Source organism: Mauremys reevesii, linkage group 6 (assembly GCF_016161935.1).
Source record: "Mauremys reevesii isolate NIE-2019 linkage group 6, ASM1616193v1, whole genome shotgun sequence".
Classification (NCBI taxonomy): domain Eukaryota; kingdom Metazoa; phylum Chordata; order Testudines; family Geoemydidae; genus Mauremys; species Mauremys reevesii.
This window is the reverse complement of record NC_052628.1, coordinates 3,952,658-3,970,812: the sequence shown is the minus strand read 5'-3', so window position 1 is coordinate 3,970,812 and position 18,155 is coordinate 3,952,658. Positions and strand designations below refer to the sequence as shown.

General features: G+C 51.5%; 1 protein-coding gene across 7 annotated transcripts in view; it reads right to left on the bottom strand.

The window, feature by feature from the left end:
- The window catches only part of CNTFR (ciliary neurotrophic factor receptor), a 414,593-nt gene that overhangs the window by 56,283 nt on the left and 340,155 nt on the right, over nucleotides 1-18,155 (bottom strand). For all 7 annotated transcript variants that reach the window (XM_039545262.1, XM_039545268.1, XM_039545264.1 and 4 more), the window contains 2 exons: nucleotides 5,435-5,552; nucleotides 4,291-4,457 (listed from right to left, as the gene is read on the bottom strand). In XM_039545262.1, coding sequence (XP_039401196.1) covers nucleotides 4,291-4,457; nucleotides 5,435-5,552 — 285 coding nt within the window. The remainder of the gene's footprint in view (nucleotides 1-4,290; nucleotides 4,458-5,434; nucleotides 5,553-18,155) is intronic.

Genomic DNA, 18,155 nt, shown 5'->3' with positions numbered 1-18,155 from the left:
TCTTTTTTGCTACCAGCGTGGATACATTTCAATGCCTTTCGCTCAGTTTCAGCAGGTTATAAAATGTGGGTTTTAGCTACAATAGTTTAGCATGTGCTAAAATTCAATGGTTTTCTCTTGACTGGAGTTTTAGAAGACGTTAATTAGATGGAACTAGTTAATATCATAGATTTAAATCTCAGCCTAGATAAAACCATTCTGGTAAAAGCCTCGGTGCCCTCCTGAGCCTTGTCTACACTACAGCTCCCACAAGTGGAACTGCACCTGTGGGGCATCCTGGCCTGATCAATCCTGGTGATGAAAAGGCCAGTCAAGGAAGAGTTGAATCCTGCAGTGACATGGCCTAACCTGCATCACATTGTTGACTCATATTCAATGTGTGATCCATTATAACCCCCAGATCCTTTTCAGCAGTACGGCCCCCTATCCAGTTATTGCCTGTTGTGCATCTGAGCTTTCCTTCCTAAGTGTAGTACTGTGCACTTGTCTTTATTGAATTTCATCTTGCTGAAATTAGACCAATTTGTCAAAGTCTTTTGAATTCTAATCCTGTCCCCCAACATGATCGCAACCCCTCCCAGCTAATTTTTAAAGCTTACTCTCCCCACCATGATCTAAGTCATTCATGAAAATATTGACTACCACCAGATGCAAGACTGACTCCTGTGGGAACAGATACGTCCTCAGAGTTTGATAGCAAATGGTCGATAACTACTCTTTGAGTACGTTCTTCCAACCAGTTGTGCACCCACCTTACAGTAATTTAATCAAGGCTACATTCCCCCTCTTCTCCCCCCTCTTAGTTTTGGAGACTGTCATGTGGGACTATGTCAAAAACCTTACTAAAATCAAGATATATCATGTCTACTGCTCCCCCCTGCCTCCATGCACTAGGCCAGTAACTCTGTTGAAGAAGGAAATTAGGTTTGTTTGATATGATTTGTTTTTGACAAGTCTATGCTGGCTAACCTTATTATCCTCTAGGTGCTTACATACTCATTGTTTAATAATTTGTGCCAGTATCTTTCCAGGTATCAAAGTTACACTGACTGGTCTATAATTCCCTGAGTCCTCTTTGTTCCCCTTTTTAAAGATAGGTACTATGTTTGCCCTTCTCCAGTCCTCTGGGACCTCACTCATCCTCCATGAATCCTCAAAGATAAGTGCTAATGGTTCCAAGATTGCTTCAGTTAGTTCCTTAAGTACCCTAAGATGAATTTGATCAGGCCCTGCTGACTTGGCTACATCTAACATATCTAACTATTCTTTAACCTGTTCTTTCCTATTTTGGCTTGCATTCCTTCCCCCTTGTTGTTGCTGTTAATTGTGTTTAGTATCTGGTCCCCGTTAGCGACCTTTTTAGTGAAGATTGATGTAAAATAGGCATTAAACACCTCAGCCTTCTTGATGTCACCAGTTATTAGCTCTCCTTCCCTGCTAAGTAGAGGACCTTCACTTTCCTTCATCTTTCTCTTGCTCATAATGTATTTAAAGAACCTCTTCTTCTTGCCTTTTATGTCCCTTACTAGGCGTAACTCATTTTGTACCTTAGCCTTTCTGATTTTGATTTGCTAAATATTTATTTAAAGTCAAGCAAGCTCTTTGAGACCTCAAAAGAGGCCCAATTTGGGTGGTGTAGGAAGGTTCGAGTAGATTCTCTGCTGATGACTTCCTCCCATAATTTCTCTGCCGTCTCCCCAGCTGCCTACTTAACCACTTACTCCTCACTGGGGTGTCTATCCCCTTACTCTCTGCAGGTGTAAACGCATCATTTCTGTAGCTGTTCAGGCTAGAAGGGATCAGTATGATCATCTAGTGTGACTTGCTGCATAACACAGGACACAGAAATTCACCCAGTGATTCCTGCATTGAGTCCAACAACCTGTAGTGGAACTACAGGTCGCCTTAGTTTAAGGAGTGTGTCCTTTAGAAAGACCGCTAGTTGTGATTTAATGACGCCAAGTGATGGACATTACACCACAGCCCTGGGCTAGTTGTTCCAACGGCTGTTATTAGGATTTGTTATTTGTATTACCGTAGTCATGGACCAGGACTCCATTGTGTTAGATGCTGTACAAACACAGGACCCCCAGGGTTCATAGTTACCTCCCTGTTAAGATTTGGTGCTTTATTTCCGGTTTGAATTTTTCTGAATTTAGGACCATAGAGGGGCCAAATCCATCTTGAGCTGAGTGAAAGCAACTCAGCTAAAATCCATGGAGTTGCACCTGCTTACACCAACCATGGATGTTGCCCATCTTTCTCTCTCCCAGAACTGACATATGCATTGCCTGGAACTGCAGGGACATCATCTCCTTGCTCGTATGGCCCAATAATTGATGGTGCAGTCGTGTAACCAACACTTTGTTTTACTTGTTTCTGGGCTTTGCTCTTCTCTCCCAACTCAAATGGAAGAAAACGTGAATCTTGATGGAAACTGAAGGCCGGTTGGTTAATTCTTGCGTTTACATTTTTGGTCTGGTATTGGCCAGAACCAGAAACACGAGAATATCTGTGATAGTTTCATCTTAATTGCTCCATCCAGCAGGTTATGACAAAGTCTGAGATGCTCCTAGACTCAGCCAAAGTTTTTCTAGGCCTAACCAGACACAATCAAAGCCAAATGGAAAGTTTGATACCACTGATGATGTCATTCGTCTGTGGGTTGTACTGGGCTTTGGGTTCCCTTGCGATGAGGGACGCTGGAGATATGCAAGGTTTTGGGTTCTTATCACAGCCCCCAACACTGTGGCAGCCATGTGATTACCACCATTATTACACATAGAATAGCAACAAGCGTTCCAGCGAGGGGTTAGGCCAGGTGCCACCATGTGGGTCAACCGGCTCCTGAAGCCTGGCTGCCTGGTCAGTAAGGCTCCATTGTACATTACAGCTGGGCAGGTGGCTGGCTGAGATTGCTGCCGAATGAGCACCTATGAACTGTGGACACAGAACTTAGCACCACAGAGTGCTGGTCTCGGATTAGAGCTCCTACAGGCTAGGCTGATACACATAAATAATAATGCTACCATAGCTCATCCTCCTTCTCCTGTCTGCTTCTGTCACCCAGCTCTTGCCTTAGATGAAGACTGTGCATTTACTGGGCAGGAATGGGCTTTTATTGTATGTCTGGAAAGCACCCAGTACGATGGGGCCCTGGCTAGACCGAGGCCTCCAGGTGCTAACGCAGTGCACATGCTCGGTAACAACAGCCCGTCCCACTTGTCTGCTGTGTTTCCGGTGGCTCTTCCCTCTCCTAAGAGATGTCTGCATCTCTCAACCTAGCTGATACCAAACCACACGGAACCTGAGACAGGGGAACTATTTATCCATTGCTTTAGGGACCACAACTCGGCCTACAGGCTGTTCCTGAATTACTCACTGTGACCATCTATTGCTCGTGGCATGTGAAAGGGCAGCCGAGTCACCCAGGGCACTATTGTTTGGGCTCTCTGGCTGGCTGAGTGAAAACAGGGGCGGAGCAAGTCTGGTGCAAACAGCGAACCCCTCTTTTCATGCACCCATTACCTGCCGGAACTTCTTTTTCCCTGCTCAGAATGGGAGGCGGACAGTGGAACCACTTCAAAGGAGGCCTGCTTCCTGCCCCAAGCCATGTCTGAGTGGAAAGGAGCTGAGCGTGCATTCTGGGGACCGCTCTGACAGCTCAGTTATCTCCACTGATCCTGGCAGCCCGAGATGGGAAACAGGCAACACACCAGGCCTAAGCTGGGACTCAGATGGCTCGGGGACTGCCTGTTCAAATCTTGCTTCGCTCTGCCATCAGACAGCTGTTTGATGGCCTAACTAGTGGTCACAGCTAGGGCTACCAACCCACCAGGATTGTCCTAGAGTTTCCAGAAATTAAAAGATTAATCTTTAATTAAAGATTGTGTCAGGGGATGAAACCCCCAGAAATACGTCCAACCAAAACTGGCAGAACCTAGTCACAGCCCGTGTCCTAAGCAAAACACTCAGTGAAGCAACACATAGTTGGCATGGACTCTCTTTCCAACAGCAGAGGAGCCAATGGGCTATATGGACCATGGAGACCATATTCCCTTCTCCTGACTCGAGGAAGTCCCTGCACAACATGGGTAGGACACATCCATGCTCTGCCCTGGATAATCCCGTTCTGTGGATAACAAAGGCTCTGTTCCAAGGCTGTCAACCTGGCACCTCTCTCCCCCGCACTACCACCCAGGAACTAAGGAAGGCAGCCTCGCGCCACACTCAGAACCAGTCAAACCGCCCGCCCGGCTCCGAGAGCCCAGCGCCGGCTGGGGAAGTTACCTATGGCGAACTCATCAAAGGTGATTGTGGTGGCGTTTCTGCCCAGGGCATTCGTGACTGTCAAGGTCACCTTGTACTTCACCGTGGAGAACAGCTGGAGATATCTGATGTGACACCTGTTTTTGGGGAAAGCGTCTTTCTCACAGATCAACTCTCTTGGGCCATGCCTGTCAAAACCAGAAAAGAAGAGAAATCAGGCGTTACCCCGAGGATCAGCACTCAGTGGGACAGGCTCACTGGGGCCCAGGCCTGCTGCCATGCTGGTATCCCTGTGCTCCAGCCTGGCCTTAATTATCATGCCTCTTCTCAGCTCAGACCTGCCCTCAGCCTTAGGGAGTCTCCTTGCTCCTCCATCTTCCCCTGGGCCCACCTCTTTGGCTCAGGCCTCAGCTACACCGTCACAGGGGTTTCCTGCTGTGTGGTGAAAGCCGGGGATGGTTGGGTCTGGTGGCCCAGTTTGGGTCTATCTTTGAGCAGACCCCACCACTCTCCACCTTCTCACAAACCCAGCCATGAAGCCTGCTGTTTTCTGGCTTCACTTTCAGGGTGAAACTCCTCCAGCTCCCGGGCTGACCTGCTCCCCCTTTCTCAGTGTGCCATGGGACTGTGACCCAGCGTTTGAGCTGGGCCTTGCCCCAGCCTCCCGTGCTGTGGATGGGGGCGACTGCACCCATTTAGAAACGGCTCTGCAGGCACAGCCAAGGGGGCGTCTCTCAGCTTCTGCCTGGATTCTGCCATCACCCCTGGTACAACACTGCAACCCTACCTCCCGGGGCTACAAGGTGCCGTGCCAGCTCCAGTGCCCAAGAGGTTATCTCCTTCCAAAGGGGACGCCCCGGGCTCACGCGCTCTCCGCGACTTGAAACCATCGGGAAGGGGGATTTTATGCTGACGGACAGCCCTGGAGCCAGAAACCCATTGATTCATCCACAGAACAAGGACAGCGGGCAGCTGTAGTGCACACTTCCCTATGCTCCCTACTCCAACCAGATGTGGAGAGGAGCCAGCAGCTCCCGTTCACACGCAGTCAAGGAGCAACTCCAGATTTATTTCAGATTTGGCCGTAAATCTGGAGACAAAATTGCCCCATGCCAAGAGGCAACTCTCCCCTCCTCTCCCCTCCCCCCGGGACCCAGGCACTTACATGATGGTGATATTGAAGGCATTGGGGATGTACGTAGGACTGGGTAGGTGCCAACTGCAGTAGAATCCCTTGGGGTAGTTGTTGGATCGGCACATCAGCACTGGCTCCTTGGGCGAGGCTGCCGGGAAGCAGAGACCCAGATTACTAATGGGGACGTCCTCGTCGCTCTGGTCTGTGCGACGGAGGAAGTGCGGAGAGGCGGGGACACGCTGAATGCAGGAGGATCTCACTGCCGTTATCATGCAATGGAAACTGACCCAGGAAGACCTCACGGGCAGAGGCAACAAATCCAACCCCCGCCATCCGGCTTCCAACTCTAAAGCCCTCCATGTGGCTCCCCGTATTGCATGGGAGGGCCGGATTCTACGGCGGCCCTAAAAAAATCGATATCTACGCATGTCGCTGATATCTAAGCACCTGCCTATGCAGCTGTCTGTGCCCAAGGCAGGCGTCACTTGTGTTTGAGACCATGTCGTGCCTACAGGCTAGCCTGAGGACTGCCCTCTCTGGACAGCGTGCCCTGGCCTCACCTAGAGGACCCAGTGGGAGCATGGGGTTTCGTCTGCCTCACAACACTGCGAGATTTGCAAACCAGAGAGCCTGAAGGCGACAATGAAAGTACGGAAGCATCAGAGAGCGTGTCCTATCTAAAGAGAGGGAGGAACTGGGGACACGCAGCTTAGGAGAGAGAGGAAAAGCTGATGGTCTGTAGCGAACAAGAGGGGCAGGGATTGTGCAGGCTAGTTACATGGGCCAAGACGGGGGAAATGCAAGGTACCCACCAGGATCAGTCTGCATCAACACTTTGGTCAATGGAATTGTTTCACCAAGGATGGCAGAAAACCAAGGACACGTGAGAGAGGAACGCGCGTATGCGTTGGGCCAGGAGAACCCCCTCACCTGCGCTAAAACCTGTGGCTTGGCCATGGCTTCTTCAGAGGATCAGAGATGTTTCAGATGGAAGGGTCTGACCATAGTTCACCCAACCCTAGCACCATGGGGGCCGGGCCCAGGACTACAGTAATACAAAAAATAAAAGCAGTGTCGCTGTAGCCGCATCGGCCCCAGTATGTTAGAGAGACAGGGTTGGGCAGGTAATATCTTGTATTGCAGAAGTTGGTCCAACGAAAGATATTCCTTCACCCACCTTGGCTCTCAAAGAATAAAAAGTCAGTCTACGTGAGCATAATGGTCCTTTCTGGCCCTAACAAATCGATATCTACGCATGTCGCTGATATCTAAGCACCTGCCTATGCAAGTCGAGACAGCTCAGGTGTTTGCGTGGTATGCCAGCATGGATGGACACTTCACTCTGTAACTTGCTCCCACGGCAATAGAAATAGACATAGATAGATTTTCTAGTGCTCTGTCTAGTTGACCTTTAAAAGATCCAAGCCCTGGGGATCCCACCTCTTCCCTGGGGAACAACTCCAGAATCTATTACAGCTCACTGCCAGGAAGGTCTCTGATATACATCAGCCCTGGTTTGTCATATCCCTGGGCATGACAACAAAGAATTCCTCACCCTCTTTCAGAAAAGACTGCCTTCCATAAGCAAAGAAGGAGCAGCCGACATGGCCTCCACTCAACCCACCGTCCATCGCTCCCAAATAGCCGCTGACCTGGGTTAGATCCCCACTGCATGGGTCAGCACTGGGCTCCCAGAAACACTCCACTCGCTCAGAGTCCAGTCCAAGGTCTCTGGCCTGATGTTCGGAGCCCTCCGTGGGACGGGCCACAGCAACGGGAGAGACGCCTGGCCCACAACTGTGATCTCCCTTGGCAGTGCCATTCCACTGGGACGATGGAACTGCCAAGCCAGAGGGGGACTTGTGAGTGCAGGAGTCGGAACTCATTCCCACTACCGACCCCACGCAAACCCTCTGCAGTGTCATCGCACACTCACACTGGTGTAAAGACACAAACACGTTCACAAGCTCCCGGCGAGAGAGGGAGGAGGGGAAAAGGCTCTTCTTATTTCTATTTCACACGATTCAGGAGGAGTTCAGTCACTGTGGGGATGGGGACGGATGGACAGACAGGAATCCTGGTGGGAGCTCCAGTCCGCAGAGTGCCTGTGTAGAGGGTGGGTGGGTGTTGATTTGATCTCACCCATGGGAAAATCTGGCCAGACTCATCTCCCTTTGGGGTCACTTCCCATCCTGGGATGCTCCTGTTTCCCATGGGTGTGTGCCATGTCCTGCGAGGCAGCATTTGCAGCATAGGCGCCGACTTCCCCTCTGCATGCTCAGCCCCCCCCCTCCCCGCCCAGCAGGGCTGCCCGGGGTAAGGGGGGGCAAGTGGGGCAATTTGTTTCACTAGCTCTGGGGGCCCTGGAAAACTCTCGCGGGCCCCAGGTCCCCGGAGCTTCTTCCGCTCCGGGTCTTCGCCGCCGAAGTGCTGGGTCCCGCTTAGGCAGTAATTCGGTGGCGGGGGGCCCCCCCTGCGGGTCTTCGGGGCACTTTGGCGACGGGTCCCAGAGCGGAAGGACCCCCTGCCACCGAATTACCGCCGAAGCGGGGCCCCCCTGCCGCCGAAGACCCCAGGCCCCCTGAATCCTCTGGGCGGTCCTGCTGCCCAATCCCTGCCCCATCTCTTCCTGCACCACCCTCGTCCTGCCCCCATTCTACCCCTTCCCCCAAGTCCCTGCCCCTTCTCCACCTCATCCCCTGAGCATGCCGTATCCCCACTCCTTCCCTTCTCTCCAGGAAAGTCCTAAGTGCCGCCAAACAGCTGTTACGTGGCGGGGGGAGGGGAGCACTGGGAGGGAGGGGGAGGAGCAGGGTCGCGGCATGCTTGGAGGGGGGGAGGAGGCGAGGGGGGGGCAGGGGGAGCTTGGATGCCAGTGGGTGCCGAGCACCCGCAAATTTTTCCCTGTAGGTGCTCCAGCCCTCCACCCATGGAGTTGGCGCCTATGGTCTGCAGAGTGTGAACAGGTTTTTAAGGTCAGGCTTGACAAAGCCCTGGCTGGGATGATTTAGTTGGGGATTGGTCCTGCTTTGAGCCGGGGGTTGGACTAGATACCTCCTGAGGTCCCTTCCAACCCTGATCTTCTCTGATTCTATGAACAGGGCCCTGAATTCACATGGAGGCCGACACCCCTTCACTGTGTCTGGACGGGAGAACATTGCAGCTCAGCCTGGTGGGATACCAAGACAGGTGATGAACGTGGTGAGAGCAGGTCATGACTCCCTCTCCCATCCCTGGAGGCCTCGCCACACCATATGCACAGAGCCAGCAGCATCGCAGAGCTTCATGATAGCATCAGTATTGCATATGACATCACCAGCCTGGCAGGCCCGGGTTTATGATCACACACATTTAAGCCTCTATACAGATAATAAATAACCATGATAACCCAGGAGAGCTGTTGGCTTCTGGTACAGCACCCAGCCGAGCGAAGTCTGGGTCTCCTGGATGTACGTCAGCTGGAGACTGTTTTGCTCACACTGAGCAGCGAGCGGCACAAGAGGCAGCTCCAGATACATTAAACCAAGCTGCCAATGGCTCTTTCTTTCCAGAGGGTGAAACGAGGAGAGAAACCCCCTCCCGCCGCGAGAAAATTGCTCACTGTGCCGAGTGCGGTTTGCAGAAAATGCTCTGGGGAAGAAACCAGCGTGAGGTGACGACTGGGATGGCATTCCAGATGCTCCAGGCTGAGAGGCTGCATTGCAAAGCAGAGCTGCCGTGCATGCCACCGACATTGTCCCAGGGAGAAGAAGAATAATTTGCCCTCCTATGTAGCCACTTCCAGCCAAAGAGAGAGGGGGAACTGAGGCAAAACGAGCTGCACCAGTTTGCTTGAGGACACTAACTGAACCTAGGCCATCCTTCCCCCTGGTCCTCGGGGCATTGTGTCTGTTGGGAGAAAGCAGTCCCTCAGCATGGCACAGACCTTGGCCAAAGCACCGAGGAGGGCGGAGATGGAGAAGAAACCTGCCCTGGTATAAGGTGTGTCTCACCTGATGGCTATTTCAGCCTTCAGACAACAGATGAAGGCCAGAGTCCGGGCAATGAGCCTCACAGTTAAATAATTCAAGCAGATCCTTTGCAGAAAACCAGTTCAGCTCATCGCAAGGCCAGAGACGATGCCGAATTACCCCCGCTCTCCTGCCAGTCCCTTAACCCCTTTGCTGCCTGTGGAGCTACCACTTACAACCCACACCCAGTTGGCACTGTGGTCGTACACCATCTTCCTCAGAATCCCACAGGAGCTGGAAACAACCACCAGGCTAAAAACATGCAGCCCCGAAGTACCCACCTGAGGAAGTGCTTAAGGAAGAAGGGGTGAGGGGGGCTACGGACCAGCCTGTTGTATCTCAGAGCTACCACATGGTGGGAGTAGCTCCTCAGGGCATTCCACAGAGAAAAATCAAATACACGGAGTTCTAAAAGGGTGGGGGAGCCCCAGAGACTGGGGTGCCAGGGGGCTGGCGGCGCCTGCTGCAGGGTGTGTGGGAAGTGATGGAGCAGAGCCCAGAGACTGGCAGAATCGGGGGGCTGGGTTGGGGGGGGCACAATGGTGGGCGCAGAACACCTATGTTTGGGTTATCAGGGAGGGGAGTGCCCTGGCAGCAAGGGTGTTTAGGATCCATTATTCATACGAAGGAGCTGATTCCGGCCGTCTCCTCTGCCTCCCTCTGTCTCTACCCCCACACTGGCTCCCGTCTCTTGCCCTTCTCATTACAAACATCCTCTGCAGCCCTGCGGCTTTGACTGGATCCGCGCCCCACCTCCCTTCCCAGGCCTGGAGAGGCAGTCAAAGGCTAGAGCCGCTTCTCCGAAAGGTCAAACTAACGCGCTGCTCAGCAGCCGGGCTTCCCGGTGCCCTCTCCACCCAGCCGCCCCCTCACACTAGCTTCTGACTCACCAGCATGCGCGTGCAGCCTGTGCTTCTTCCCTGAAGCATTTGTTCCAGGGGGTGGGGGGCAGGGGACATCTGCCGCTTAGGAAAAGCAAAGGGCCCGGCTAAATTCTCTGTATCAGGAGACAGCACCAGAAATGTGCAGGGCACTTGGGAGCCTGTCTGGAGCCGGATACAGCGTGAACTCGCCCCGTGCCTCCCTTGCAGAGACAGCACAGAATTGCCAAGAATGAATCCTCAGCCTCACGGAGAGGCCCACACGCTACCTGCACCACCCCGGAAGGCTGCCTCGCCTGCAACTATCATTAATTAATCTTTAACAAGACTTTAATTAGCCCATCTGAAGATTATTTATCTTCTTTGTCTGGGCCCCACGCCTTGTAAATTGGATCCAGCTATCAGCGATCTTCGCTAATTCCTCCATGCCCTGAAGACGGTTGGAGATTTGCAGGCTGGGCTTAGAACTTTAGTTCTGCTTTTCAGCGAGAAGGGCGGGCGTCTGAACGGCCTGGCTGCTGCATTATCGCTCGACAGCCTCAGAAGGACTCGCAAATATCGTTAGTCTGTCTTCATAGCAACCCCCTTGAAAATCCTCTCTGTCTGCCTGCTCGGATACCGAGGTGCATGAGCACTGTGTACAAAGAAGGAAGTAAGGATAGATAGATAGATTAGATAGATGTGTATGGGGGATGGAGAGAGAGGGAGAGATGTGCATAGGGTTGGTTAGATAGACAGACAGATATTGCCAGACTATCTTAGATCGTAGGTCCATCATCTTGCTACCAACAGTACTCAGTGCCATCTGCTCCAAAGGAAGGTGGTTGACCCCTGCATGGCACTAGGGGGTGACCTGCCAGAGGGGCATTTCTTCCTAAACTCTCATTATTTAGAGGCAGCTCATGCTCTTAGCCGGGAAGGGTTATGTTCCATGTTCAAAATGCTTGTTAATTTTTAACAAAATCATTACTATAACACTCCAGCGATCTTTGTTTTACACATGCCCAATCCACCTCTGAATCCTGCTCAGCTCTTGGCCTCTGTAGGATACTGAGGCAATGAGTTCCCTAGGCTAACGGCGTGTTGTATGACAAAGCACTTCCTCTCGTCCATTTTAAATTTGCTGGCATAGATTACCACCTGTCATGGGCTTGGGAGTTCTGTTACCAGGGAAATAAAAATAGACCCACATGTGAGGCTGGGGAAATGATAGCCCATGTGACTTTCTCTGCATCCCCCCTGCTGACAGCACAGCGTGTGCATGGCTGGATTAACGCAAATACCTTAATACAGCGGATAAGACTTTCTCTTCTGTTTTTAAGCAAGGGGAGGAGTAACAAACTTTTGGAGTGTCCTCTGGGCTTGGCAGCAGGTGGTATTTTTGGCAAGCTCAGCAAGCAAAAGAGAATCAAGTCAAAGGCAATGAAACGAGGCCGGTAACCCATCTGTGCAACCAAAGGGACATTTCCATATGAAATGCTGCGGCTGCACATTGTGCCGGTGTCCTGCCTTTTCTGATATCTGGGAAGGGAGCAAAGTGTTCACTGGCCTCAATATTACACAGAGCTGCTTCTCTTTGAACTCCCGCCTGTCCCAGAAAGCTCAGTGTTTAAGATGGCAGAGTGACTCAGTGGATAGAGCACTGACCTAGGACTCCGGAGATCTGGGTTCTATTCCTGGCTCTGCTACTGAGCTACTGGGTGACCTTGGGCAAATTGCTTCAGTGTCTCATGCCTCAGTTTCCCCACCTGTAACATGGTCATGATAATAACCATCATGACCTCCTTTGTACAGCACTTTGAGAACTTTGGACGAAGCAGCAGAGCATACAGTTCACAATCCATCCACGGTGGATTCCCCTCGCACAAGATTACCTCAGCCTGGGGAACCTGCTGCCACTGGAAACTACTGAGGACAAGTGTTTAGGAGGATTCCAAATATGACACTTGCATGAATTAAAATAAGTATTGGCAGTAATGCCAGCTAGGATAAAATGACATGGGCAATTGACCCGCCTGGGTCAGGGTAGGCCATGATCAGAGGTATGTCCTCCTGTGATGGAATCAAGGACAGTTAGGTGCAGTGTGTGTGTTTGGGGTGAGGAGGGGTCAGGCCTCCTTCTGAAGTATCCAACATATTAGCGGAGCACTGGTCTGTGGCAATGCGCCAAGAGGTGGGATGCCAGGCCAGGCGGAGCGCCGGTCTGTGGCGGTGCGCCAGGAGGAGGGATACCGGGCCGGGCGGAGCGCCGGTCTGTGGCGGTGCGTCGGGAGGAGGGATACCGGGCCGGGCGGAGCGCCGGTCTGTGGCGGTGCGCCGGGAGGAGGGATACCGGGCCGGGTGGAGCGCTGGTCTGTGGTGGTGCGCCGGGAGGAGGGATACCGGGCCGGGCGGAGCGCTGCTCTGTGGCAGTGCGCCAGGAGGAGGGATACCGGGCCTGGCGGAGCGCACCAGTCCATAGTGGTATGCCCGGAGGAGGGATATTGGGCCAGGCAGCACTCTGGTCTGTGGCAGTACATCTGTTGATATGTTCAGACTCCCCCGCCCACCGGGTGGAGAAGTTTTCATTTGCAGCACCGAATGGTTCTGAGTGAACTTGCTACCTATCCTGTAGTCTCCACCCCACTTCCAGAGGGCGAGGTGGGGCTGCCATGGGCCCTCGGGGCTGTGCAGTGCCCCTGCGCTACAGCGAAATCCTGGCCCACCCCCTTGCCTCTAGCAGGCAGAGCTCATCAGCCCATCCCATGCTCTTAAGGAGAGAAAATAAAGCAGCACACCCAGATCGATACAGGGCTCCTTAATGCTATCGCTGGAGCCGGGCCAGGCTGCCGGAGCGAGAGAGGCGGGGGGCCGGGGGGAATGAAGCCATCAAGGGAATGTTAAAGACGCTCTGCTCCGTGGGTCACCCCCTGTTGCAGAGCCTCCCAGGGGCCGGGTTCCGAACATCGTGTCCCTCAGGCTGCTTTGGGGAACTGCCCGCAGGATGAGATGGTGGTGCAAAGCAAAGGGCGGAGTTTGAGGAAATGTTTCCTGTTTCCTACCCAGCAGGAACAGAAATGACAGGACCATAGAGAACAGGAGCAGCACGTGCCCCGTTCCCAGACACCTCTGCAGACCCCACGGCCGCATGCAAACGTCCCCTCAAAGCTGGAATCCAATCGCGGGTGTCATGTCCCTTCCCCTCAGGGTCTTGTAGCTGACGAGATTCTGATCACATCCATCCCTGGCTGCCCTCCAGCTCCTCCAACCTTTTTTTGTCCTGTCTGACTTATTTCCAGTCATAAGGCCCAGTTCTCCCCTGGGAACAGCTCGTGCAACCCTGCAGCCAGTGGGGTGCCATGGGCTAGAAACCACGGCAGTCCCCAGCCCATTAGGTAACCTGCTCGGCCGGGGAACCTGCATGCTGCCTCCTCCGGCACCTCCAGAAGCAGGCGTATATGGGGAGTTGACCTCTTCCGCCCTCTTTAATCTGCAGTAATATTTACTTCTTTGCCTTCGCTTCCTGTCCAAGAGATGGAGAAATTAATCCAGCTGAGGATCTTTAGCTACTGCCTCAGTGCAGACAGCTCCTGCTCTGTCGGTCTGTTTACCAACCTCTCTCAGACACAAAGCCACCCACATGCCGTGTGAAACCCCTGCGGGTTTAATCTCGTGGTCAATGTCCGTGTTTAACTGAGTCTCTGCTACTCGGATCACACCTCAGCCTTCACACACCTGCTTCTAATCCACATGTCCTGTCGCATGAACTCCTGGCATTTGTATGGAAAATACAGAGCCAAATTCATCCCTGCTATAACTCCAGTGGAGTCATCTCAGTTACACCAGGGATGAGTTCAGGCCAGTTAGCATTTCCTTCCTGCCTTTCCCCAGGGGATTCGCTAACCAAAGGCTTGCTGTGCTCACCCCTTCTCTGTGAGTTACTTGTCCAGGTGATTCTGTCTAGATGGCAGTATCACTCCCATGCTGCAAGGGACAGACAGTCCAAGCCAGCGAGAAAGCCAATACCGCAATGTCCTGCCATATGCACCATTATCTGATGTTGAAAAACTCTACAACATTAAAATTTTACTTGTCTAAAATATCCAGCATACACCAAATTCCCTATTATTTGTATGAGAGTATACCTAGAGGCCTCACTGTGCTAGGTGCTGTCATAAGGGGCATGCCCTACCCCCCATACAGCTTAGATTATAAATAGATCAGGGACACAAAGGAAGCAGTATTGCCCCAGTTTTACATAGAAGTGACTTGACCAAGGTCACAGAACACTTCAGTAGCAGAGCCGAGGCCAGAACTCAGGTTGCCTCACTCCTAAAGCACTTCATTCTCCATTAGACCATGCTGCCAGCTTACAGATGATGGAGTATTGTCGAGTAAATATGTTGTCAGCATGAATTTGGATGGGGCAAGTCCCACACAGGTGATGGAACCACCAATCATTTGTGCCAATCATCCTAAATGAACCCGTTCCATACAGTGCTGTCAGGTGCAGCATTCCACTCGTGACACGGTTCACCTGTAAAATAGTTCTACGGCGCTTGGGCTGCTCTCTCTACTGCCCTGCATTTCGCGTAGTCCCTCGCGCCTGTGCAACGGGAGTGTGAAATGCTCCCGTTCTGCTTTGGTGGTGCTGGTGTGAAAGGACCAATTCCATGCGACGCAATGCAATGAAGAATAAGGTCCTGTATAGATACATTGATTGACCAACAGATTTTTTTCTCACTCCATCTGTAAAGCCACAGTCTTCGTACTTCGAGTCCCACTGCGCAGGGAAAAAAACGTAACCAATCCATTTGGGAAACCACTAAAAATGATTTACAGTAGCTTTTCCTGGCCCTGAGGGTCGCGAGATAATGGGCATTAAAATCATGGCATATTTATATATAGAAAAGCTATTTCAGGTAATTTTTAGAGGTTTCTGAAATGGATCAGTTATAATTTTCCTCGCCAGCTGAGAACTTAATGTACTAAAGATGCCTGGCTCTTCCGGTGGAGGGATACGAAAAATAGTACCAACGAAGGGTTTAAAGGCTCTCTAAAACATTTCTGTGAGAGGCTGATTTCTTTTATCACACGTGGCACATACAGAGCGTAGGACGACGAGGGATTTTATTGACATGAGCTTGAGATGACCTACATAACTCATCATCCCTAACTCAAGCCAATAAAACCTTTATAAGACAAGGTACCATCACGTATTTCCTCCAGAAACATAAACATTTCATACTCTGTGTGTGTGTGTGTGTGTGTGTGTGTGTGCGGGTGTGTGCACACGCCATGATATTAGATAGATCTTGGCCTCCTCCAGCCCTTGCTGCAGATAATTTACACAGGTCTGCAGTCACAAAGCCAGCTGAGCCTGCTCCCCAAGGCTTTCCTAGAGGACAGCGATCTCTGGGTGGTGTAGGACTGGTGTAACTGGTGCTACACCAGCCCCTCCTGCCCCCTTATGTAGGAATGAGGCAGTAAACTGGCACGGCTAATGCTCCAATTGCTGGAGTCGGCCTCTGGAGGTTGCTACAGAGGGGCATAATTTAAGAGTGTTGGATTGAGCTCAGCTGGGACTGGGGATCTAGGAAGGTGTGTGTGTGTTTGCACACTGCACACACCTATATATCTCCATATACACAGAGTGTCACCAAGGCTGTCTGTACAGGCTATCCGTATCCACATACATATGTATATGCTCCTGGATCTGTGCTTCTCACTAGATGCACCATTGGTGCCCTTCCTCCCCGTGATAGCAGCACTTGTCGCTGCAGAAAACATATGTTATTTATTCTAATGCAGATTTCCCGAAAATTGCCGGTTCCTAGAGGGCCACTGGGAAATTAAAAACTATGAATAAATCATATTTCTACAGCTGATAACGGGAGCATCTGTACAGACAGGAACGGGTTCTCACCAGAGTCCGCCTGCAAGTCTCTGCTCTGGAGCAGCTGCAGTAGTAAATGAAATAATAATTAATAATCATGTTCGTGTTCATCACACCTTCCACTGAAACGACTGAAAAAGCTTCCTGGAGCGAGCCCGTCTGAAAGTGCAGATGTGGGAACCGGAGACACCAGAGGTCGAGATTTTTCTGTAGGCGACGCTGGTGTAAATTGCTATGGTTGCACATTGCCATGTGACTTTCGGTTCTTCGGTGCGCGTGGAGGGTGAAAGCGTTGTTGAAGTGAAGTTGAACGTGCTACAGAGTTAATGTGACACCGTGACAGCGAAGGGCTCATGGTTGGTGATTAGCATTGCATCGCGTATGAATGTTAACATTACTGATAAGCCCCTTGTTTTTTAGGGTATGTGTTGGGAGGAAATGCACTTTTGCAACTTAAGATAACGTGTTTTGCAGTGGAATTTTCTAGGTTTTTAAAATCAAATGCAACGTATGTCAATTGTGAGGGAAACTAAAGCTCCAGGGATGGAGAGGAAGGAGGGCCCCATGGTTACAGCACTAGCCTGGGACTCTCAGGAGATGTGGCTTCAATTCCCTGCTCCATTACAAACTTCCTGGGTGAATCCGGACAAGTCAGTCACTCTGGCTACATGGAGGATTACGGCCCTGCCCTGCCTGGCTGGGAGGATAAATATATTCTAACAAAAGAGGGTGAGGTTCTTAGATACTCTGGGGGCTTCTATAAATACCACAGAGAGACAGAGGAGATGCTCTGGAGAGAGAGGAGCAGGTATGATAATTTCATTGGCTGAGCTCCCAAGACCTGCAATCAATAATCCTTAAGGCCTAGTCAGGGACCTCCTGGTCCCCATTCACAGTCCTTCATCAATGCTCCACCAGTTTCTTCTTGGGAGCTATTACCTATCATGCTATTGATACACAATGTATTTGTCGTTGGGACACCACAATTTAAATAGCAGGACACTCCTTACAGATCTGTGAATTATAGAATCTCAGGAGGGCATTTAGTCCAACCCGCTGCTCAAAGCAGGACCAATCCCCAGACAGATTTTTACCCCAGTTCCCTAAGTGGCCCCTCAAGGATTGAACTCACCACCCTAGGTTTAGCAGGCCAATGCTCAAACCACTGAGCTATCCCTCCCCCCAGGACATTATGGATGTATGCCCAGATACCCAAGGAGGGGAGCGTGGGCTAGGTGTATCACCCATCTTCAAAACCTTCAATTCTACTGTGTTCTAGAAGTGAGTCAATTTCCACATCTCAAAAATCAGGAATTTTCCGGAAGGAGCCGAATAAAAGGGTTGACTCGGCAAAAGATAAATTTCTTAAAGGGCCTGTTTCAAAACGCTCACAAACCAAGCAATGGATTCGCTCTTGCCCTTTCAGAAAATTCACCCTGAGCTCCAGGAGTAAATGCCATATGTCTGGGGAGAAGACAGTGTATTACTCAGGCAGAACCACAGGCTGAAATCCCAGCTTTAAGCACAAATCTCAGCGCAAGCTCCCAGCCTAAATGCTGCTTCTCGGTAAGTAAATTTGATGATGGATTTGCTCTCGTTTATTTCACCACACGCTGATTGAGCCTACAGTGTTCAACGCAGCCTGTCGCAGAGTCAGCGTGAGTCTCACTTCAAACCACTGGCCCGGCTTCTGAGCGCTGCTAATGGCTCCTGAGAGTTCAGGTCATTAGCAGGAAAGTCTGCTCAACGAGAGAGAGAAGCAAGTCAACACCCGCGGTACCCCTGAGCCTGCTCGGAGGATGGCTTGTGACAAGCTGAATCGCTCTTCTCCATGGAAATGGTCATGCCACCAAGGCTAACGTCACCGGCCTTGTGGGCTTGACATTCACCGGTGCGGCATGGCATCGGAGCACTGTGATGCGAAAGGAAAAGCGTGTGGCTGGAGGTGACGGCATCCCACCAGCCCTGGAGCCCTTCGGAGACTG